General features: G+C 41.4%; 1 protein-coding gene across 2 annotated transcripts in view; it reads right to left on the bottom strand.

Annotated features, from left to right (window-relative positions):
• The window catches only part of GALNT4 (polypeptide N-acetylgalactosaminyltransferase 4), a 58627-nt gene that overhangs the window by 18144 nt on the left and 15711 nt on the right, over positions 1-24772 (bottom strand). For both annotated transcript variants that reach the window (XM_069958200.1, XM_069958201.1), the window contains exons 3-7: positions 16629-16798; positions 15049-15238; positions 10559-10744; positions 2829-2946; positions 1609-1785 (exon numbers count right to left, since the gene is read on the bottom strand). In XM_069958200.1, coding sequence (XP_069814301.1) covers positions 1609-1785; positions 2829-2946; positions 10559-10744; positions 15049-15238; positions 16629-16798 — 841 coding nt within the window. The remainder of the gene's footprint in view (positions 1-1608; positions 1786-2828; positions 2947-10558; positions 10745-15048; positions 15239-16628; positions 16799-24772) is intronic.

The following is a 24772-nucleotide window of genomic DNA, read 5'->3' as shown; positions in this document are numbered from 1 at the left end:
CTGACTGGCTGAGCGGATCTGAGACGTCACGTCTCGGCCTGCGTCAGACACCAGGAAGAGGCCGTGAATCGGGCATCGGTTTGCCGCGATGCGGGACCCGCCGCTGGAAACGGAGGTGAGTGGACGTCTTTTCCCTCAGCCACCTCCTCCCCAATCCCAGCAAAAAAGTGCCCCCCCCCGCTGGAGTACCCCTTTAACTTCCGCAATGCATTTGTTGATGGAGGGAAGGTAGTGGCTCTTCCAATGTCGTGGGATAATAGTACGCACAGCTGTGGGTAGATGATGCAATATACCATTCTATATCTGGAACTAGTTAGAAGGTAGAAGAGAAAGCAGGGCTACTTGCAGGGTACGTGAAGCCTTTTTGCCTGCATAAGCCTCATAAATCTCAGAAAATTTCTCCCATATTGGCTGTATATCTTGGCAAGACCACCAAATATTAACTAGATCCCCTTGGCCAGTGAGACAACTCCAACATCGATCGGAGGCCCCCAGAAACAGAGTTGAGTCTAGTCGGGCAGTAATACCACCTCAAAATTCTTTTATAGTTCCTCTCTTTAGCCTTAGATTGCAAGGAAAGACCATGGGTTAGTTGACAGGACTTCAGGATGGACCTCAGACTTGGGGGGGGGGGGGGGGGGGTCTCCCTCGATCAATCTCCCATTTGTCAAAAAAGGCAGCCCTGCTTGAATTGCTGACCTGCAAAAGAACCTGATAGACACAAAACAGGCAGTGCAGGATTGGTGTGGACGATGAAACCAGTGTCTCCGTAATCAGTAAGAGGGGAAGAATATTGCTACTCAGAGGAGAGAGAACATGTGACGGAGGCAATGTGTTTATATTCCAACTATGACAGGATCCTATTTTGTGCCCTATCCTGCAGGGATTGTAAAGGTGACAAACTACCTGTAACCATGAAATCATTTACAGGCCAGCTGTTCTGTCCCAAAGCAGGAACAGTGTAGGGGGACACACCCAAGGTAAAGACAGGGTTCTGTAATACAGGCCTCTTAGCTAGAGCCAACTTTGCCATACATTTCCCCCAAACTGCCAACGTGTGGGCCGCTAAATAGGGCCAATCATGGACTGTTTGACAGTCCTTAGGAAACAGCCACGGAGCTAATGATAGGTCTAAGACTGCTACTGCAAACTCCAATGAAACCCATTGGTTGTGTGTTCCGCTGTGTTTCCCAGCAAGGCAGCCTCATGATACAATTGGAAGTTAGGCAAGCCCACTCCTCCATCTACCTTCCTCTTTGTGAGAGTAAAGAACTTAGTGCATGGTTTACAGGAGCCAGAGATAAACTTAGAGATAATTTTCTGTAATGTTGAGAAGCTGGACAAACACACACCGGGACTGTTTGGAACACACACACACATAAGATTCCTTATGGTGAAGTAAAGTAATATACCTGAGTTTTCACAAAATGAGTATTAACACATCCACTAGACTGCAAGACATATACCATTATATTACTATATAGCTTTGGCTTATATTACTTTGAAATGAACATATACTGTATATTTTAACAATTTCTTACACGTCAAAAGAATGGGCAAAAAGTAGTGTGCTTATTTTTATTTGAGCAAAAAATACAATATAAATACCGTTCTAGCTGGTGGGTTTCTGTTGTAAAAATGCTCCTTATAACCATCCATCCACACTTCAGCAGCACGAGCAGTATTTTGTAAAAAGTTTGGTCTAGCATAAGGAGCCATCTTAGGAAAAACATGTCCGACATGCGAACAAGGATGGATCTCTAAAGTCCCACCACACTGCCAAACCTGTAAAAGATTAAATATATAAAAAAATTATACTATGTAATCAAGAATCAACATGTCAACCCACCGTAAGGGTGAAAAAGATAAATAAGTAAAAAAATGAGGCTGCATAAACATGTACACCCTTTAAAGGGGTACTCCAAGATAAAACTAACTTGTCTCCTATCCACAGGATAAGGCACAAGTAAGAGATTGCGGGGTTTTAACCTCCTTTCCTGCCCCCCCGGCGATCTCCATATGGACCTGTGGCTCCTTTCTTATGTATACAGCCCACGGATACGGCCTGTGATCCGTGGCTCTATTCATTTCTATGGAGCCACTGGAAAGAGCAGAGTGCTGTATTTGGCTCTATCCAGCAGCTTCATTCATTCTCTATGGAGCCACCAGACACAGCTGAGTACGGCACTCGGCTCTTTCGAACAGCTCCATAGGAATGAATAGAGCTGCGGGTCACATGCCATACCCACGCCTCTGATCAAAACAAAGGAGCTGCAGGAGGATATGGGGACCCCCAGAAATTTCTTACTTGTGCCCTATCCTGTGGGTAGTGGACTAGTTAGTTTTAATACTTTGTTGATATACTGGCTTAGCATTTCTATAACTTTGATCTTATTCTCGGGAAGCCATGCTTTTATTCATGTGGAGGTATATTTTGGGTCTTTGTCATGCTGAAAAGGTAAAGTTTTAGTTAGTTCTCTTTTTAGTACAAGCTTGAAAGTTGTGTGCCAAAATTGACTGACATTTGGAACTGTTCATAATTCTATCTTGAGTATAGTCCCAGTTCGAGCTGCAGAAAAAAACAGACCTAAAGCATAAACTTTTACTGGGAGTATGGCTTTGCACCAAACAGAACTTGAATTATGGTGAAGAATAACAACCTTGGTCTCATCAGAACATAGGTTCTTGCTTTTGGGAGACTTGACATAGGTCAAGGTACAATCTAGTTGCTATTGGCAACTGTTCCATGGTTTCTCTAAAGAAAAATTGATGTCTCCCCCTATATACACAATTCTGCACGAACCTAGTAGGTTTATAAAGATACATACTCTGAATGACAGTTCCAAGTTTTCACCACCCCATACTTCCATGCCCATGTCATAAGTTCCGATGTATTCAAAATATTTCTTGCTTACAGCAAACAGTCCACCCGCCATAGTTGGAGACCTGAAAACATACAAAAAAATATATATAAAATTATATTGCCACCCACAATCGCTGAAGCTTAGTGACTTGAGACTTAATAGGCAGAATTGCTCCTTACAACTGAAAAAGTTAACCCATTATATGACAATTATCTTGAAATATTATACTGCCTTACATTTAATCAAACGTAAGCTTACAATGCAGGCTGTGTTTTCTGTGAACAATTAAGGCCAACTATCCAACAACTGTAGTGTCAATTGTGCCAAACACAGTGCACATCCTGTTTGGCAGTTTACGCACAGAAATAGGTTTCATTTTAAAGAGTCACTGTCTTATTTTTTTTTTTTTTTTTTGCAGAAATCAATAGTTCAGGCGATTTTAAGAAACTTTGTCGTTGGGTTTATTAGCCAAATATGCCATGATCTGCATTCAAAAAGACTTTTCCCAGGTCCTTCCCTCCCTCCTCTTTTCCACTCACTGCAAAATATCAGGACATTTTGTCTTTTTGCATCAGACCCAACCCTGTCGGTTCTATAGAGAGGGGAGGGGGGACAAGGAAGGAGGGAGATTAGTCGGCAGCAGAGAGCAGAGAACAAAGGATTACACAGCTCGGAGCTCCATGAAAGTATTCAGAGGTCAGAGAGGTTAGTTCTGATGTCAGAGGAGATAACCAGGTGATGTAACTGTAAATGAACTCTTTGTTGTCCTGTTTTGGTGCCTCATCTCCCTCCACCCCTCCCATCTCCATACACAATGAAGAAGACAGGGGGAGAGCTTCAAACTGCTTTTTCATGATAAAAATGCATTTTTCGGCTAATAACCCCAATTACAAAGTTTCTTAAAATCGCCTGTACTATTGATTTTTGCAAAAAAGAATTAAAACGTCAGCGACACTTTAAATATATTATTGTGGGTTCCCCTTCTTAGCCATATGTGTGTAAATATATGAACCCTGATGTTTTTCTCACATGTCAAGCCCTGGAGCTGGTGTAGGAGGCCCCAGGGCCGGGCGCTCTTAAAATCTGTTGTTGCTAACAGTAAAAATAAAAATATATTATATACATATACACACACACACACACACACACACACACACACACACACACACATATATACATACACACACACAGAAAGTTAAAATAAGTTGGTAAATTAGTGATTTTAGAAATAGACGAGCAGCTGTTCTACAGCATTCTACAAAAATACATGCTGTGGACTAGTAGTATAACACTACGAACAGGTATCTTTAAGACTGTTGCACAAGTATTATTCTGTCAATGACAAACTTAGACTTCACAGTCTATTCCTGGAAGCATATGCCAGGTATAATTACAGTTAAGTAGCGACATAAATATTGTTCTGACAATTTAATGAAGTGCATACCACATCCATTACTCTTCAAATGAATTAAAGAAAGCAACAAAGACCTTATCACACTTTGATAAGGCGAACAGCAGCAGGTCTGTCAATGAAAAGCTTAGATATCTTTGGTTAGTGCTGGTGTCATGTTGGCAGCTTAACAAGTCAAACCGGAAAGCCAGCTTGTGGATACCAGAGATGTATTCAGGAGGATACTGAAGGAGAAAATTCATTTGGTCAAAGATTCACCTGCTAAAGCAACCTAGCACCTAAATATACACATACAAATGTATTTACAGTGGTGCCTTGGATTACGAGCATAATTCGTTTCGGGACTGTGCTTGTAATCCAAAGCCACTCTTAAACCAAAGCAAATTTTCACATAAGAAATCACTGATATGAAGACAATTGGTTCCACACCCCAAAAATAATGATTATTCTGAATAACATGTAAAACTAATAAAACTAACATTCAGAAACAGCAGAAAATATAATATTATAAGTTACTGTACAGTAATGGCAAGGATGGGAAACACAAGGGTGTACAGAGACTGCAGGGAGCATGAAGTAATGAGCAGGACAAATATGGGCACAGTATAGCAGCACTCTGTCCGGGGAGAGAGGGGTTACAGCTATATAGAGATTACCCCCACAGTCCTGTCCCCTGATGTAAGCCCCAGCCTGAAGTGGATCTGCTATGATTTGGAAGGTGAGTTCCTAGGTCAGAGTACAGGGCTGTAGACCCAGATATGCAGACCTTGCCCCTCCCCCACTCACGCTCCCACCCAGTACCGGGAGCTCTTAAACCAAAGCAATGCTCTTAAACAAAGTCACAATTTTGAAAAACTGTGAGCTCTTAAACCAAAACGCTCTTAAAACAAGTTACTCTTAAACCAAGTTACCACTGTATTTAAGATGAAATATTGCATAAATTTCAGCTTAAGGACAAGTGTATCCCTTTTCATCCACCCCCTATATTTTTCACAAATTAAAAGGATTAAGTTTGTTAAAATATGACTATTACTGGATCTGGACACACACACACACACACACACACAGTATTCTCCTGTGTTTAAGACTTCTTTTTAACCCAGGAAAGTCATCTTAAAAGTCAGGGGTTGTCTTATATGCTGGGTGTCGTCTTATAGGGCGGGTGCTAAAAAACTTCGGAACTGGACTGGAGAATCTGTGGTCGCAGCATACAATTGGAGAAGATCAAAAACAGCTGCATCTCCACTGTATGCGGTGACCATATGAAGGGCAGAGCAAGCTGCAGGTGTCCGGGGTATGGAGAAAAAAAAAAAAAAAGATACGGTAGAGTGGCGCTGTGCCCAAAAAAAACCATCTCTTTCACCTGTCTGGCCTTTTTTGTAATCTACCGGTATTACTGTACCTCTTTCTCTGCCTCTCAGATCTAGCTGCTGTCTGAGTTTTTTTTCCCTAAATTGGTGCATTGGAAGAGGGATAGTCTTATACAGCGAGTATATCCCAAACTCTATATTTTAACTGGAAAAATTGGGGGTCATCTTATACGCCAGAAAATACAGTATATATAAATGCTTGAACAGTTTGTAAATGTCCTATACTGTACCCATGAATATTCAATAGGAAAATTTGTTAAATTGGAATACTTAGCTTTTTTTGAAAAATTTAATGTTTTGTACAAATATACACAAGGAGAGATATTTAAGGATAAAATGTTTATTTATACAGAATCCCATTCAAAGCCCAGCTGTAATTTTGTAAATGAAAGTCAGAAAAGAATAGGAAGCCACTGCCTGGCAACATTTTACCGACTAGATGCTGGTGTATCTGCTTCTGTAATAAGACCGAAAACACAGGAGGGACAAATCACTAGGGGTCTCTATCACTATATTACATTTACACCAAATGCACCAGCAGGAAACTCATGTACATGAATGAGGAAATTGAGGTCAAGTCCAGGCTGATGTATATGGCTGAATGTAAAGCAAATATGCCCTAGAATTGAACCACTTCCCTGTAATGTATTCCAGGTCCTAATGCCTAAGGAATTTTCTTCATCCTTTTTCCATTACTGCCTTCCAAGCACTACAACTTTTTCTGGCTTTTACTGGAGGGGAAAAGTTGCAATTTTTAATGAAACCATTTTGGGGATCATATATCTTATTAACTTCTATCAACTCTTTTATGCATATTTGTTTTTGCATTTAATTTTACACAATTCAGCATATGGTAAAAATAACATTATTGTTTTATACTCTGTCAGTAGGATTGCAGTTTTACTAAAGTCATACTATTTTTTTTCCCTTCGTTTCTACCATATCAACACAGAAAAAAAATTGTGTTGGTACATTTTTTTCATGAAAAACCTCTAGTTTTTATTAGTAGCATTCTGGTCCACAAGTGAGTTTTTTCGCCCTGCGTTATGGGAGAGGGATTCAAAAACTACAGCAATTCTGTTTTATTTTTCGTACAGGATAAATAATAAATTAACTTAATGCTCGGGTCATTGGGGATGTGGTGATACCACGTACATGTTTTCTTTTATACGTTTTATGCAAGCAAAAAAAAAAAAAATGATATGTGAAAAGGGACTTAAAGTCTTACACTTACTACTAGACAGAGGTAGAGTTATAGGTGATAGAGTGCTGATCTCAGCGATCAGGTGCTCGTTTACTGAGCCTTCACACAGCCCGACAATTAATCCCGCTGAATAAACAAATAAGCTTTTTTTCTGGTTCCAGTCACTCTGGTTTGTTTTCATAAAGGAAGGGGGAGCATTTAAGAATTTGAAACAGTTTGAGATTCTGTCTAATAGAAGGAGTAAGAATGGGATGAGGGGGAACCTTGAGCTGATAAGGTTTTTTCCCCCCCTATTTAGGAAGAAAGGCGGGAGGGAAGGAAGGAAGGAGTGAGAGGAAAAAAATCAGACCTGATACAAGTATTGTAAAGTTCTGTATTTGTTTTTAAATAACAACAAAAAAATATATATCAGCTGAACCCAGCCACCTCTTAACTTTGTTTGCTCCTACAGTACATGCATCCACCACAACTCCTCTTTCCCAGTTAGCTGAGGGTTGGAGGACCTGCTCTCCTGATAGATGGTTATGCCAAGCACGTCTGACTTGGAGATGCCACTTTATAGAAAGCAAACAAGAGAGAAAGCAAACAAGAGAGACAATGCCTATCTAGCTGTCCCCAGATTCTACAGTTCTCAAGCTGCACTTAATCTAAAATTATGGGTCCTTTTACACAGCAGGATCATCTGGCAGATTATCTGTCAAAGACTTGAAGCCAAAACCAGGAATGGATTTGAAAAGAGGAGAAATCTCAGGCTTTCCTTTATGACCTGATCTTTGTTTATAGTCTGTCCCCGGCTCTGGCTTCAAATCTTTGGCAGATTATCTGTCAGATAATCTCTGTGTAAATTGACCCGTACTTCTTACCAAAACATGTAATCTCTTAAAGTGGACACACCGCAGACTGTGGGCTGAACCTGACACTCACCGCAAATTCAGCCATCAGACTATGGTGTGTGGTGTATGTTCGCCCCCCCCCCCCTATAAGCCACTGACAGATGAGGTCGGTGGCAATAGGGGTTGGCCGTGATGGAAAAATCATGGCTAATCCCTTTGTTAGAAAAGAGATAAGCCACAGCTTATCTTGCTGCAAGTTACCCCTTCCCCTGTACACGTACCTGGTGTAAGGGGAGAACAGGTGGCGGGCATGTAACATAATAGATTGCTCGACCATCAGTTATTGAAGGTGTCGGGGGGGGGGGGGGTTATGGCATCCACTACTTAAAGAAGCACTTCAGAATTTTATTTTCAATTTGTGCCCCTGCTATGCGCAGATGCGTATACTTACCAGCGATGGTCGGTGTCCCACTGTGCGGCTTTCTTACGATCCTGCAGCGCCATTCAAATTCCGTTCACGTCATCTCCCTTCTGACCCCTCTTCATTTTGATTAGAGGCCAGAAGTCACGCTCTTCCATAGAGATGCATTGGAAAGTGTGTCTTCCGGCCTTTAATCGACATGGAGACAGAAGCGTTGCAGTATTTTATTAAAACCATAGAGACTCTCTGGTGACTACAAACCTAAAAAGGTTGGTATCAACAGCATGTATGTACACATGCCATTGGTCTACTGCAAGATGAGATGAATTACCACAATTTTACAACATGGCTATGTCCAGTGTACATACAGCCTAATGTAATAGGCTTATTGTATTTCTCCAGGGTATTGTTATCTGATGCAACTAAAATAGTAAAAGAATAAATACCGTTCCTACAATCATTAGCTTGTATGGCTGGACTTTAAAGCCAAGCCTCAGCATTTCCACAAAGCACATGACTGTATAGGTCTAAACAACTATGATTTCTACTGCAGTGAGGTGGAACAGCACATATACTCAAGTAGTGTAGAATTACTAGCGAGACAGAGATTTCTTGTGGTATGGATCACATTTACTTGGCTCACATCACTTCTTCCTCTGTTTACTACAATAGCACTCTGTATAGAGCTTCTCTTTAAACAGCAGAAATAGGACAAAAAAAAAAATGTTAAAGTACCTTTCACTAATATAAAACGAGCCTTACACTATGAAAAAGAAATATGCGATAAAACCAATACATTTGATTAATTCGCTCTTAAGGGTACTTACAATTTGATTTTTGTTTTTAAATCCTAAATTTGATTTTCAAAAAAAAAAAAAAAAAAAAAAAAAAGTTCTGTCTGCAAAGGGCGCTAGCCGTTAGCGCCCCTCCCGAACGCATAGCTAGGAACAGCTGGGTTGGGGAGGGGATGCTCCCCTGCTGTTGGGAGATGTATTGGACACGGTGTTGCTGGGCACCTGGGCTACAGAAAGGTCTGAGGCATGACAGGTGCCGGGGGGGGGGGGGGACTGGGGAGGGGGCTGTGGTTAGGTGCAGCAGGGTTCAAGATAGCACCAGGGAATCATAGATAATTTTTAAAAATTTTAGATTAAATTTTTTTGCCATATCGCCCAGCCCTAAAATCAAGGCTTATTTATTTTTTTACAGATTTACAGTAAAAAAAAAAAAAAAAAGAAACCATCTGCAACAGAAAGCTGCACTGTCCCCAGACCTCACATTTCACCAGTTATTGATCATTTCAATAACTACATTTACTTATTAACTTAAATCTGTGCTGCCTGCTTCAGAACTGTTTCATAGAGTAATTTACTATATATAGTTATCCATTGTTCGTGCAGATCCCATCCTTTTAGGGTACAAACCCACTTGACGTATTTGCTGCGTGAATCAGTCTTAAAAATAAGCAGGCAAAACGCAGGTTGGCTTTATACGATTGTTCTGCGTTAAAATACGCAATTGCGTATTTTTGAAGCATGAAGCTTGTTGTTAGCAAAGCATCAGTTGTTAACAACCTGTGTGAAAAATGCATGTAGCTTCACGCTTCAAAAATACGCAATTGCGTATTTTAACACAGAACAATTGTATAAAGCCAACCTGCGTTTTGCCTGCTTATTTTTAAGACTGATTCACGCAGCAAATACGTCAAGTGGGTTTGTACCCTTAAGCTTTCTATTAGTCAGTAAATACCACGAGTGGATGAGACAAAAGCAGCTAGGCAATTCACTAGCACCGATGGACACCACTCACCCATACATGCACCGGTTTAGTGTTTATGGGTTGACGTATTTTCAGGGCTGGTAACAAACACAGATATGCTAAATCTATTAACAAATTTGCATAAAATGTTACCAGACAGGTCTAACAGAACAACTTTGATCAGCAGCTGTTCTTCCACTCTGCCACACAGAAATTTAGAGCTTACCATGCAGGTGGCGTAATGATTAGACAGCTAACATGAAGAAACAGCACCTTGTAGAAATATCACCATGATAACCTGTCTAGAGACTGTCTAGTTACTTTTCTGCTAATACAGTACGGATTTACTTAAAATGAACAACGCCAAGATATATGCGAATGTTCCCCTTAAAGAGAATCTGTCGACTATACTTCAATTTCCAAACTTCTGACAATGTTACAAAAGGTGCTAAGCCATGCTTATCAGTTTATGGGGTTTCAGATTTATTGTGGTGTACTAGCTCACCTGATCAAATAGCATTTTCAGCATCACCACTGCATATAAAGAATAAAAAAATTTGTTTGGATCTTTATAGGGCACATTCAGAAGTTCAGTTCTTTTATTATAAACCACAAGATTCTTTGGAAAATGTCAAAATACTGTGCAACACAGACAGTGTTAACCAGTGTTAACCATGTAGTTTAAAAAAAAAAAAATTACCTTATAGGATCTATTCTAGACTTTCTTCTTTGACGCTCTTGTTCTGTAACGGCATGCCACTGAAAAGTCAATCGCCAGTCAAATCCACCAATCATAGGTTCACTAGTCTGCATATAAAACTCAAAGGTGTTCCAATCAATGGTGTCAATTACAGGACAGACGACTGCCGTTTCGTTTTCTCCAATTCTGTTAAAAAAACAAAACAAAAAAAAACAACAGTAGTTATAAATCATCGTCAAATGGTTTGTGGGTCTTGGGAGTGCATGAACTGTGATTACAGCCACTATTATAGAGATAAAATGAACCACTGATGTGAGCTATAAAACATTTGTTCCTCTGCTGCAAAACTTCAAGCAATCTTAAGTACAATATCCTGTGAATCTATCCTTATCCAAATGTGGTTAGTGAATGGGGTATTCAGAATTAAAATTACTTTTTGCATATGCAAAATATAAGGGAAAAAGTGTCAAATCACAGGGGGTCCAGCCTGTCTTTAGGACTTTGGAGCTGCGAGTCACACATAAGCACCGCTTCATTCTCTATGGCAGCCCCAAAGGTGACCGAGTGTTGTAGCCAGCCATCTTCAGCAGCTCCATGAAGTGGTGGCAGTGACTTGCCACTCTGTTACATTTATAAAGATTCTGGGCCCGGTTCTGAAGATTGTAGGGGCCGCAGTGGTTGGATACCCTGCAATTTGACACTTATCCCCTTTAACTTTGAATATCCCTTTAATATAGTAACATATGTTTAACCCCTTCCCCCAATATGACGTCCAGGGACGTCATGAAAAGCAGTGGCAGAACGCATCATGACGTCCCTGGACGTCATGGCTTCCTTGCCTCCCCCCGCTGACCCTATCTAAGATCGAGCAGCAAGAGGAGGCCTCTTCCTGCTGCCTCTGCCCGGAGGGGAGCCGCGCTCCCCCCGGGCAGTTAACCCCATAAACACAGCGACCGCAGCGTCTATGGGGAGATTCCGTGTCCTCCCGCCGATCGGGCGGTGGGGGGAGGCTGCAGAACGTTGCCTCCCCCCACCGCCACTAACAGTGTGTCCACCGGCCCCCTCCCCTCGTCCTCCGATACCGGCGGATCGCCGCTATTACCGTTATAGCGGCGATCCGCCGCTCCCGGGCATTACCGGCGCCGCCTTATATCTCCCCCCACCGTGACTCCACGGTGGGGGGAGATGAAAATGTATCCCCCAGACCCCAGATCAGCCCCCCTAGTGGGCGATCACTATCCCTCCCCGGGCGGCCATCACATCCAAGATGGCCGCCCCCATCCCTGCGAACAAACGATGTTTGTTCGCAGGGATGGAAATGAATAAATGATCAAAGCCCCATGCTCTCCGCCACCGGAGGTAGCGGAGAGCATGGGGCAGTGATCAAGGACCCCCCGTGTGGTCCCGGAGCAGGCGATCAGCGGTATATACTATATACCGCTGATCGCCTGTTCCCAGTGCAAAACAGCACTTTTTTTCCCCTGTCACCATAAATAATTGGTGACAGGGGATAAAAAGTGATAGTGTCGCCCCCCCCACCCCCCCAGTCACCCCCCTTCCCCATATACACTACCTGATCCAGGGAGGTCCGTCCTCCTCGGCGTCCAGGCTGATTCTGAAGTGCGCATGCGCTCCAGAATCAGTTATCTCGGAAAATTTAAAGTGACAGAGACCAATTTGGTCTTTGTCACTGAACTATGATTACTGTGATAGAAAATATCACAGTAATCATAGTAATACAGTGAAAATGAATGTATAAAGTACAAAAAGTGAAAAACATACAAAAAAAATAAAACACACACCCCTACCCCACATTACCCCTAACCCCCCCAGATTACCTGTAACCACCGCAGGTTGCCCGTAACCACCGCAGGTTGCCCGTAACCACCGCAGGTTGCCCGTAACCACCGCAGGTTGCCCGTAACCACCGCAGGTTGCCCGTAACCACCGCAGGTTGCCCGTAACCATAGCACGTTGCCCCTAACCACCGCACGTTGCCCGTAACCACCGCACGTTGCCCGTAACCACCGCACGTTGCCCGTAACCACCGCACGTTGCCCGTAACCACCGCACGTTGCCCGTAACCACCCCGAATTGCCAGTGACCCCCTCCAGATGGTCTGTAATCAGCCCCGATTGCCCGTAACCCCCCAGATTGCATGTGACCACCGCACGTGCCTCTAACTCACACACGTTGCCAGTGACCCCCTCCAGATTGCCCGAAACCACACCAGATTGCCGTAACACCCAAAATTACATGTACCCACCCCTGATTACCTATAAGCACTTCAGTTTTTCCGTAACCACCCCATGTTGCCCGTAACCACCGCAGATTGTCTGTAACCCCCCCCCCAGGTTGCCCCTAATCACACGTAATTCCCCCCAGATTGCCTCTGACCACCGCACGTTGCCCCCCGACCACCCCAAATTGCCAGTGACCCTCTCCAGATTGCCCGTAACAGGCAATCTGCCGTGGTAACCACCCCAAATTACAGGTACCCATCCCAGATTACCTATAAGCACTTCAGTTTATCCGTAACCACCCCACGTTGCCGGTAACCACCCCAGGTTGCCCGTGACCACCCCAGGTTGCCCGTGACCACCCCAGGTTGCCCGTGACCACCCCACATTACCTGTAATTTCATTTTTTTATTGTATTTTAGTAACTGCGCTATTCTAATAACTATTACTAGCTGCGGTTTTGCTCCAGCAAATTGGCGCTCCCTTCCTTCTGAGCCCTGATGTGTGCCCATACAGTGGTTTATGCCCACGTATGGGGTACCGTTTTACTCAGAAGAAGCTGAGTTACAGATTTTGGGGTACGTTTTTTCTCCAATTCCTCGTGAAATTGAGAAATTTTAAACTAAACGAATATATTATTGGAAAAATTCGAGTTTTTCATTTTTACTGTCTTATTTTGAATACTTTCCTCTAATACCTGTGGGGTCAAACCGCTCACTGCACCCCAAGATGAGTTCTTTGAGGGGTGTATTTTCCTAAATGGGGTGACTTTTGGGGGGTTCTATTCTGCTGACACTACAGGGGAGCTGCAAACGCACCTGGCGCTCAGAAACTTCTTCGGAAAAATCTGCACTGAAAATTCTAATTGACGCTCCTTCCTTTCTGAGCCCGGCTGGGTGCCCATACAGTGGTTTATGCCCACATATGGGGTACTGTTCTACTCAGGAGAACCTGTGTTACAGATTTTGGTATGCAGCTTCTCCCCTGTTCCTAGTGAAATTGAGAAATTTCAAACTAAACGAACATATTATTGGAAAAATTCGTGTTTTTCATTTTTACTGTCTAATTTTGAATACTTTTCTCTAATACCTGTGGGGTCAAAATGCTCATCCTACCCAAAGATGAATTCTTTGAGGGGTGTACTTTCGAAAATGGGGTGACTTTTGGGGGGGATTCTGTTCTGCGGACACTACAGGGGCACTGCAAACGCACCTGGCGCTCAGAAATTTCTTCAGCAAAATCTGCATTTAAAATGCTAATTGGCGCTCCTTCCCTTCTGAGTCCGGCTGTGTGCCCATACAGTGGTTTACGCCCACATATGGGGTACCATTGTATTCAGGAGAACCTGTGTTACAGATTTTGGCATGCTTTTTTTCTCATGTTCCTTTTGAAAATGAGAAACTTTAATCTAAACATATATATTATTTGAACATTTTTATTTTCGATTTTTTTACGGCCAAATTGTGAATACTTTCCTCCAGCCCCTGTAGGGTTAAAATGCTCATTTTAACCCTAGATTAATTCTTTAAGGTGTCTATTTTCCTAAATGGGGTCACTTATGGGGGTTTTCAGGATACCAGACTTCTAATCCATTTAAAAAAAGAACTGGTCCCTAAAAAAAATCAGTTCTGGAAACTTTCACAAAATGTGATAATTTGCTAATAAATTTCTAAGCCCCATAACACCCTAAAAAAGTAAAATATGTTTTCCAAATTATGCCAGAATAAAGAGGACATATTGGTAATGTGATTTAGTAACTAATTTATGTGCTATGACTTCCTTTTTTAGAAGCAGAGAATTTCAGAAGTTCATAAAATGCTAAATTTCCTACTTTTTCATGATATTTTGATATTTTTCACAAAAAACACACAAAGTAGTGACCAAATTTTGCCACTAATATAAAGTGCCATATGTGACGAAAAAACAATCTCAGAATCGCTAGCATACATTAAAGCATCACTAAGCTATAAGTGCATAAAGTGAGACAGGTCAGATTTTGAAAAATGAGCCTGGTCATTAAGGACAGGCTGCGGAGGCAAGGGGTTAACATTGAGCTTTTATTTATCAAAAAAATATAATATATTTAAAAAAAAAAGTGTGCACCATGCTTTCTCAACAGTTGTTACTCAAAGTGTCACTCAGACAGGTAAGATATACTCAAATTAAACTATCTATATTCTAGATGTAACACACCTTGACCCCTAGAGTTGCATATAGGGTGGGACTATTAATGAGGCTCTAGACACATACCTCTCAAGTAGTGGTTCCAGCCAACCAGGGACACATTCACAATGGCAGTCCAGGAATGTCAGCACATCACCAATTGCATAGGTTGCACCTATTAACCGCGCTCTGACAAGTCCTTCACGCTTTGTTGTCCTAATTAAACGCACTCTCTCAAGTGAACTGATGTAGTTTTCAAGCTGGGACTTCAGAAAAACTACAAAAAAAAAAAAAAAAAAAAGCACAGTGAAATTTTTGGTTATTTTTGAGATTTATTGTAAACCATTTTTCATAGATCAATCCTGCAAAACAATCCATACGTTCTGCAATTCAATTATTATATATTTACTTCAAACCATTGTATATTAGGGTAAAACTTACTAGAACAGGGATAACAGTGAAAAGGTAGGACACACGTGAAACAGCAATTGGATAGCAATGTTTCTATCCAGTGTGAGCCTCTCAAGCATTTCTTAATGCTGGCTCCACACTGGAGCAGAAACGTAGCATCTTTTTAAGGCCTTAATATGGAATAAATTATGCTTTAAATCACAACTTTGGAGTGCTACATGACTTTGTTTCTACTAGATAGATAGATAGATAGTAGAGATGAGCGAACCTCGAGCATGCTCGAACCCGAACGTTGGCCAATGACTATATCCATGTTTTCCACATAACCTTAGGGTTTTATCCAAGTTCAGCAGCCACAGCTAATCAAATGCCGAACGATCGTGTTCGGATGGACTCCAGCATGCTCGAGGTTCGCTCATCTCTAATAGATAGTTATCATTTTGCCCCTGGGGAGATACGCTCCTGACAGAGGTGTCCAGCAGCGCTCTTCTACTCCCTCTTGCTATACATGAATGCTCAGCTTTGTTAGGCGATACCTAGCATACCTGTGTAGGCCTCTGCTGCAGCTAGTGCCCCCTTTTGTATATTAAAAGATTACATACTTTACACTAAGGGGGCCAGGAGCTGTATTGCTAATCTTGCCCTGACCATAGCTATGATTGGTAAAACCAATGTATATAATAAAAAAGTTAATTATTTAGACTCCTTTTCTGCAATCTTAGGAGTCTGTTCCCTTGGGGACCTAAAGAGTGGCGCAGGTTCCTCATTTTCTCCCACACACAAGCCTTCTATTAGGTCCAGACTGCGTCAAACCAGGCATAAGATACTGTCCAGATAATACCGACTCTTTCTGGTAATGGCACTAAAACTTGTGCCCCCCTTCTTTGGAAAGACTGACCCTCTCTTTGGGTTCGTAAAATTAATCATTTAATGCACATGGAAGACATGACAGCTAATGTACTCAATACCGAGGAGTGTTTTTATAAACTGGTTTACATGGATGGAGTTCCAAGAGACCTCCATAAACAGTTGAGCACTGTAGACAAATTTTCAGTACAGCCAAAGGCACTCAACCTTAATGTGATGAGGGGGCCTGATTTATGCAACCACTGTGACCCCTATAGGTATGGCAATGTTTGGGCATGTAGACAACGTCAATTACATTATTTACAACAATTATCATAGAGAAATTATTACACATTATAGCCCACATACTGCATAGCACATACTTATTTTACCACTCCTATTCCATGTACCTTTATCACTGAAGTCATCGACCAATATGATTTCTTTTAAAAGTACTGACGGAGACATTTCTAAGACACTGTGTATTGTTCGGAGTAAAGTTGACATTGCCTCATTGTAAAATGCAATGATGACAGAAGTGGTTGGAAGTTTCCTGTAATTATAAGTTTTGGACTTGCACCTGAAAAAAAATATATGCAAAATATGATTGATGTATTAATGATTCCTATACACAATCAATGAAAGTCAGAAAAACCTAACAAATTTACTGAGATTTGCCAAAACTGAGTTTAGTCTAGTAGTGTAGTTTTTGTCTATTTCTTGAAGATACTGTATACTTTTCCTTTTTTAAGTGCAGTAACAACAATCAACAACCACTTATATGTCCACAAACGGACGAAAACATTCTGTCCATTCAGGCCTGCAGCAAGCATACTGTTGTATACTTTGGCCTAGCTTTTATTTTTTGCCAGTTTCCAGACTTATACTGGTAACATAGCACAAAAATGATTTGTGAATGTGGCCTACAGCATTAGAGGGTGTCCTGACTATCCACAGACAGAAAATGTTGCGGAAAGAAGGACTGAGCATGCTGTATTTGAACATGTAAGCCTATGTTCCTGCAGGAAGTAAGGTACTCTCACTGGTAGTATATGGTAATGGATTATTCCCTGGATATAAGAATTTAGGAGAAATAAGTAAACTATATGGGGAGCTTTCTAAATAAACACAAGAAGCCACCAATATACAAGAGGACAATTTTCCTTACCTGAAATTTTCTTATGTAGTCTGAAGGCCTTGCAATTCCAGATCCCCTGCTCTGTTCTAGCGAAGCCAAACAGCACTATCGCTATACAGAGCAAAGCAGGTTTCCGCCTTTCCCCTTGGTGTACTGTATATGTGTCGGGAAGCCCCCCCCCCCCCAAGCAGCCCTTTAAGTATGCCACAGTTTATGAAGGAGATACTGTTCTGCCTTTAGTCTAATGGTGCGTTTACACAGACAGATTTATCTGACAGATCTTTGAAGCCCAAACCAGGAACAGACTATAAACAGGGAACAGGTCATAAAGGAAAGACTGGGATCCATCCTTTTTTCAAATCCATTCCTGGCTTTGGCTTCCAAAATCTGTCAGATAAATCTGTCTGTGTAAACGCAGCATAAGGATGCCTTTACACAGATTTATCTGACAGATCTTTGAAGCCAAAGTCAGGAACAGACTATAACAGAGAAAAGGTCATAAAGAAAAGATTGAAATTTCTTTTCTCCAATCCATTCCTGGCATTGGCTTAAAAAATCTGTCAGATAAATCTATGTGTAAAGGCACCCTTAGACTTATTTACAACATATGTTTATTGACTTGGCCATTTGATTTACTCCTGCAAATATGTTAATGCAAATGTAGCCGTGTACAATGTACAAAGTACAATTAGTGGTGCAAAAAATAGGGCTCATTTGGGTCTCTAGGTGAAAAAATGCAAGTGCTATGGCCTTTTAAGCACAAGGAGAAAAAGACTAAAGTGCAAAAATGGAAATTAGTTGTTCTTAAAGGAGAAGTCCGGCCAAAATTAATTTTTGATATGTTGTTACTTATGAAAAGTTATACAAATTTCTAATGTACATTAATTATGGGAAATGCACATATACTGCTATTTCCCTTAATTTAGTAGATCAGGAAGTGTTAGAAATATCTCTGAAGAAGTGACGTCACGACCCAGGGTGTAATTCCTATGGAGTGTCCAGCAGGGGGCGCTCTCTATATAGAAGTCTATGGGATTTTATTGTTTTCTATGGTTTCTATGTAATGTAATGTAATGTAATGTAGTGTACAGTGCTTTATTGAATGAATACATCTATGGAATACTTTGGGGAGCAAGTGTCCTTGATCCCCAAAGTATTGCATAAATGTATTCATTCAATACATTCAATACACAGTAAGCCCGCCGATCCGCCACACGCTGATCCGCCGCATTCCCGCCGATCCGGACCATATACATTGAACTACAGCTCCCATCATCTGCTTCTAGTATGAACAGGTGATGGGAGCTGTAGCTGGGTAATGGATATGACATGCCGCCGGGCGCAGGGGGGAGCCGCTCAGTACACAGGAGCGCTCCCCCTCCTCCTCCTCCTTCCGTGATAACTTCCGCCTATACCAATGCTGACTCCCTGCCTGGCCGCCGCTCTCCGCTCACATATACCGGCTCCCGGCATCAGCGCGGACACCAGGATGCATCGGGAGCCGGTATGTATGGGGGGGAGAGCGGAGAGCGGCGGCCAGGCAGGGACTCAGCATTGGTATAGGCGGAAGTTATCACGGAAGGAGGAGGAGGGGGGAGAGCTGCTGTGTACTGAGCGGCTTCCCCCTGCGCCCGGCGGCATGTCATATCCATTACCCAACTACAGCTCCCATCACCTGTTCATACTAGAAGCAGATGATGGGAGCTGTAGTTCAATGTATATGGTCGGATCGGCGGGGAATGCGGCGGATCAGCGTGTGGCGGATCGGCGGGAATGCGGCGGAAATTCGGCGGATCGGTGGGCTTACTGTGTATTGAATGTATTGAATGAATACATTTATGCAATACTTTGGGGAGCAAGGACACTTGCTCCCCAAAGTATTCCATAGATGTATTCATTCAATAAAGCACTGTACACTACATTACATTACATAGAAACCCATAGAAACAATAAAGTCCCATAGACTTCTATATAGAGAGCACCCCCCTGCTGGACACTCCATAGGAATTACACCCTGGGTCGTGACGTCACTTCTTCAGAGATATTTCTAACACTTCCTGATCTACTAAATTAAGGGAAATAGCAGTATATGTGCATTTCCCATAATTAATGTACATTAGAAATTTGTATAACTTTTCATAAGTAACAACATATCAAAAATTAATTTTGGCCGGACTTCTCCTTTAAGGGGGTAACTTGTAGTGCTCCAAGGATGTTAGAGGTGAGGTCCATTTGGCTGCTTTGCTAATTTAATACAGTGGGATGTTGTTAAATTCTGCCCACAAAGATGCAACAGCCCTTGTTGAATGTGCTCTAAGATGTTTCAGTGTGAAGAGAGAACTTCTATACTGTAAGTATGGGATACCATTGACCAAATCCATATAGCTAGTGTAGATTTGCTTACTTTCCTCCCTTTATTGGGACCCATGTACTGGAAATAAATAAAGAACCTTCTTTGCAAAATTATTTGACTAAATCCAAATGTAGAAGAACAGCTCATATCGAGGGGTTATTCTCAGACATATCTTCTTACTAAAATGTTGGAAAAGAAATCTTGATCGAAGCATAGTGAGGAGGACACTTTAGGAACAAAAAGAGAAATTGTCCTCAGAACTACACAGGTCAAAAAAATACCAAATCCTGCAGAGAAGAGCCTGAGACAATGACCACAAGAAAGGTTAGCTTAATCAAGTAGTTTAAAGGGATACCCAGAGAGGTTCTTTAGAAAGATGAACAGGATAAATAGATAAAAAACTTAACAGTCTTGTTTATTTGGAACATTGATGGTCTACATCAGCTGTGAGCTTTGTTATATGCTGCATCAAACTTGGACGCCCAGGAACGTCCTTACTGTGGATACTTCAGAGGCAAAACTCCTCCTTCCTCATGCACCATGAGCCATGTTTGATGGTCTAAATCAGCTGTGAGCTTTGTTACATGCTGCATCAATGTTCAAAATAAACAAGACTGAAGTTATGTAGACAGTGTGAGTATTATTCGCCTTGCATCCACAGAGCGAGTTAGTGACAGTCAGAGCCATGATGACAGCGATCAGGTGAGAGTTTTTTTCCCTCCATATCTAATATATTGGATACAGTTGTAAAGACTGGACTTGGCGGAGTCTAGTAGTTTGGAGGGTGCATGAAGCTAACTTAGCGTGGACTTTGTACTGTCAATAGAGCAGTTTTAAGAACATTGAGTTTTCTTTTTAAAGGTTTTAACTTTTTAAAAGCTATCAAATAAATTAGGTTATATGTTGCCTATTGTGAAAATCTTACTGACTTGAGTTTTTTTTTTTCCAATTTCACAGAGCAAATAATTTTTTCCCAGTTTTGCAGCTTACTTTATGGAAAAATTATATCTGTCTTTGCAAAGTACAAGTGGTGTTGCTAAAAAATGGGCCCATGTGGGTCTGTAGGTAAAAAACACGAGGCTAGCACGTTTTAACACGAGGAGGACAAAAACGAAAGGAAACCTACACTAAACATTAAATTGGCTTGGTCCTTAAGGTGTTTAAACCCTTTTAAAAACCTTCTTGGAGGATTTAAAAGGTTTGGAAACGTCTGGCACACAAATTGTTATGAAAGATTCTCTGAATTCTATCATATGATTCATGGCCACAATGACTGTTTTGACCACTTGGGCTGAAAACCTGCTGACTTTAGGGCTCTTTTCTCGTAAGTCAGCTTGTTAGATGTAGGTCATCTGGACCTTCCTGCAGAAAAAACCTTCCTGAAACAGGATCTGTACTGGCAGGAGGCTTCAGAGAATTCTCAAACGTTCTAATAAGGGAGGGAGTCAAGCCTTTATTGTCAGAACAGGGTTATTAGTATTGCCAATGCCTTCTCTACTATTGGAAATATCAGGAAAGGGGAAAAAAGGATATAAAAACCATCTTGTTCCATGGTAGAGACTTTTAGACAGTAAGGCCGGGTTCACACTACACCATAACAACGGCTGTATTTGCGCAAACAGCGGCCGTTATTCACAAATAACGACCATTGTTTGCGCAAATACAGCCGTTATGACACGCGGCGGTGTTTTTTTACGTAGTGTGAACACAGCCTAAGGGTGATTCTGAGAATTAAGAGTGTTCAGGAGTTGCGAGTTCTTTTTGGGAAAAAAAAAGGCTATTTAGGGAACTCCATAATGGAAAACTATCCATTAAGATATCATCCTCACAGTCTAAGGGGACTGCAACTAAGGAGATCTGGTTGCAGGTTGGCAATTCCTCTTATATGGCTGACAGACACACTATTCTGCCCATGCCATAATCTGTGCATACCATTTGGCTAGCCGATTGTTCTTTATGCCACTGTGCTTGATTATGTAGAGTGTCGCTGCCATGTTATTTTTCTGCACTTGGCCACTTTTGTTCTTAAAGAAGTCTGAGAAGTGAAGCAATGCCAGCTTAATGGTTTTTAACTTGATTAGAAAGTCTTATCTTTGAGCTCCTCTGCTGGACCCATTTCTTCCCTGCATGGGCACACAAGCCCCAGTCTGATGCATCCAATGTCAGTTTTACTTGCTGATTTACAGTTTAAACTTCTCTCTTATATTTCAACCGCCAGGTCAATTCTTAAGACTGTTGTGGGATCTATTTTCATCCTCTGACCCAGACTAGTTGGGATGCATGGGCCATTGATGCACGATGTATGCTTTCAGTCCCCTGAAGTGGGCATGGACCCATGGAACTGCTTCTATGGAATAAATGAGATGCCTTCATAGCTGTCAAGAAAGAAGTCAGATGAGGATGAATAACCACATCACTTGCTTGATAGCTGAATTTTGGGCGGAGGCGTGAGTGGCGCAGATGGGAAAAAATTTGCAATCTTTTGCACAACACGGATGTTTGTGTTAAAATTACCCATCTACCCCATTTCACCCCTTAGCCCCCCACCCCATGTATTAGCCTCTTTTGATTGATTTTATGGTTAAATAATTGATTGATTAATTTAGTTGATTATTATGTGATTAATTAACTGGGTTCTGTTCTAGGGGGCAGCCCTTTGTTTGACCCCGTGCGTGCTGTCTGAGTATTTTGGACCAATAAAAGCTCACTGCATAGTCAAGGAAAATATGTTCAGGAATACGTCATACTGTACAACACTTTACTCACTATTTTACTAAGAAAAGCTCAAATAAAGTAAAATAGCAGAAAACAAATAGCCTGTATCGGAAAAAGTAAGCTCCTAGAAAATACGAACCAACTTGTAAGTGGAAAACGGTAAAACAACCTCTAGACATAAGATAAAGCAAACAAGAAAATCAAACAAAAAGCAGAAAGCAATTTACAGGATAAACAAGCGATTCCTTCAAGTACTTGCACTTAGCACTGGAAAGATGCCACCAAAGCATAATGCTTCAGGGCAAGGTTTTATGTCACAGCGCAGATGTCTATGGCATCTTCAATGGAACATATGAGAAACTGGCAGAGAGAACAGAGTTCTTGGATAATGTACTCTTTGTACACACCAGTCATAATAAAAGGTAGCAGCTAAAAGCTTAGGCATTTGCAGAAGACCTCCAGTCCCCCGAGGGATCATGTAATGTACCAGCATCACATAAAAGAATAATATGACCCAGAAGTATTTTCTGCTGTTTTTTTTTTTAAAAAACTTCAAACTCTTTAACTATTTCAGATTTTTTTTTTCTTGTTCATAAAAATATCACATTTAACACTGCAAGAGGACAACCCCCACCACCTATGTGGATATCAATATTCCCTAGTAATGCACAGGAATGGTGCCTGGCTTCAAGAGACATTATGTTATTTACATTTTATTTTCTTCATACATGGTTATCGGAATAGGACTCTCTCATCATTCATCACCAGCTTCAATGGAATCTGTTACTAGGTTTGTGCTGCCTTAAATGAAGGAAGCATAAATTAGTGACAGAAATGCTAAACAAAACAATGTATTACTTCCATCATTCTGTTCAGCCGTTCTCCTGATATGCAGGAGAATGGGCTCTGTGTCACACCTCCCCCTCTGATTGACAGCTGACTGTCTATACACAATATAGATAGATAACTTCCAACCAGTGGCCGGTGGGCAAAGGACTCATGAATATTGAGGGCCACCGAGTACACACACATCATGGAGAGGACTAGTGTGCAGTGTTCAGAGTCCTCACTATTCAGATATATATATCTCCCAAACAGTTGCACAGCACAATCTAAGCAATACATCATTCTGCTTCTCTGTCACTAGTGTATGCTACCCTCGTATAGAGCAGCATAAACCTACTGACAGTCTTTTTAAGGCAGAGTAAAAAAATAAATAAACCCATGAGCTAGTTTTTAAGTGAAATTACCAATAATTCCCTACTGTGAAGGAGGATGTCCACACATAATAAAACCCATCATTGTGATCAGCATGACAATCTGTAACGTTAATGAAGAACATAGATATTGCAAGAACTGTCCGCTGCTCCTCAACAGTGAAGCTCACACCAATGGAACGGACCATCAGCTCACAAGAAAGTTCTTTTCAAACTGTTGATTTGCTGGTTTGAAATCCTGTGTGAGGTGAACTGAAGCCACACAGCAGCCCCACACCATAGGAAAAAGAGAAATTATGGGCAGAATAACTACTTAATATTCCTTAAGCAGAAACTGGAGGCCCCTCACAATGTGAATTAGCGACAGCAGTAAATACACATGGTAACAAGTATTTGTCCTACACTGTGGATACAACACATACAGAGTTGTTTAACATACCTTTGCCTTATTTACCACAAGTTAAAGAGGTTTTCTAAGAAAAATAAACAATTGATAGCCTCTCAACAGGAATGACCATCAATAGTTGATCAGTGGGGTGCAGACACTCAGCATCCTCACCGATCAGCTGTTGCCCGCACTACAGTCAGGGTGGAGCCGGAAGCTGTTGGCTCTGTTCCCACAGTTGCGGTGGTACCAGGGTTCAGTAGCCTAAGCTGCTATTGAATAGAAGCTGAAGTACACTAGAGCCTCTGCTAAAAAGTAGAGCTATCTGCTTTAGAGTTTATAGTATTCTCACTGTATTGCGGGCCCATTCTGTGGATAGGCTATCAAATGTTTTTTTCCTGTACTACCAAAAGGGACTGTGTATTCAGAAATTACTTTTTATGCTAAACATATTTTAATATTTGGTCAAGTTTTTTCTCCTAATATTTTACAGGTTTTTTTTAATAATTCCTTTAATATTTTCTAAAATAAGCTGCATTCTAAAATAATCCTTGAACCTTGTAGTTTTCATTCTAGTCCAATATAAATCATATCCTGTTCTGTAGAGATCACGTTCCAGAAATCCTTACCATCACAGTCAGAATTACAGTGAAAATGACACAGTGTATAGATAAGGCAGCCGCTTTATTAGCTGATGCTCAGAGCTTAGCTTCCCCCTCCCTGTGGAAAGACCTCTGCACAGGTCA

Source organism: Dendropsophus ebraccatus, chromosome 2 (assembly GCF_027789765.1).
Source record: "Dendropsophus ebraccatus isolate aDenEbr1 chromosome 2, aDenEbr1.pat, whole genome shotgun sequence".
Lineage (NCBI taxonomy): Eukaryota > Metazoa > Chordata > Amphibia > Anura > Hylidae > Dendropsophus > Dendropsophus ebraccatus.
The sequence above is the reverse complement of the archived record's forward strand: the minus strand, read 5'-3'. Positions and strand labels throughout refer to the sequence as shown.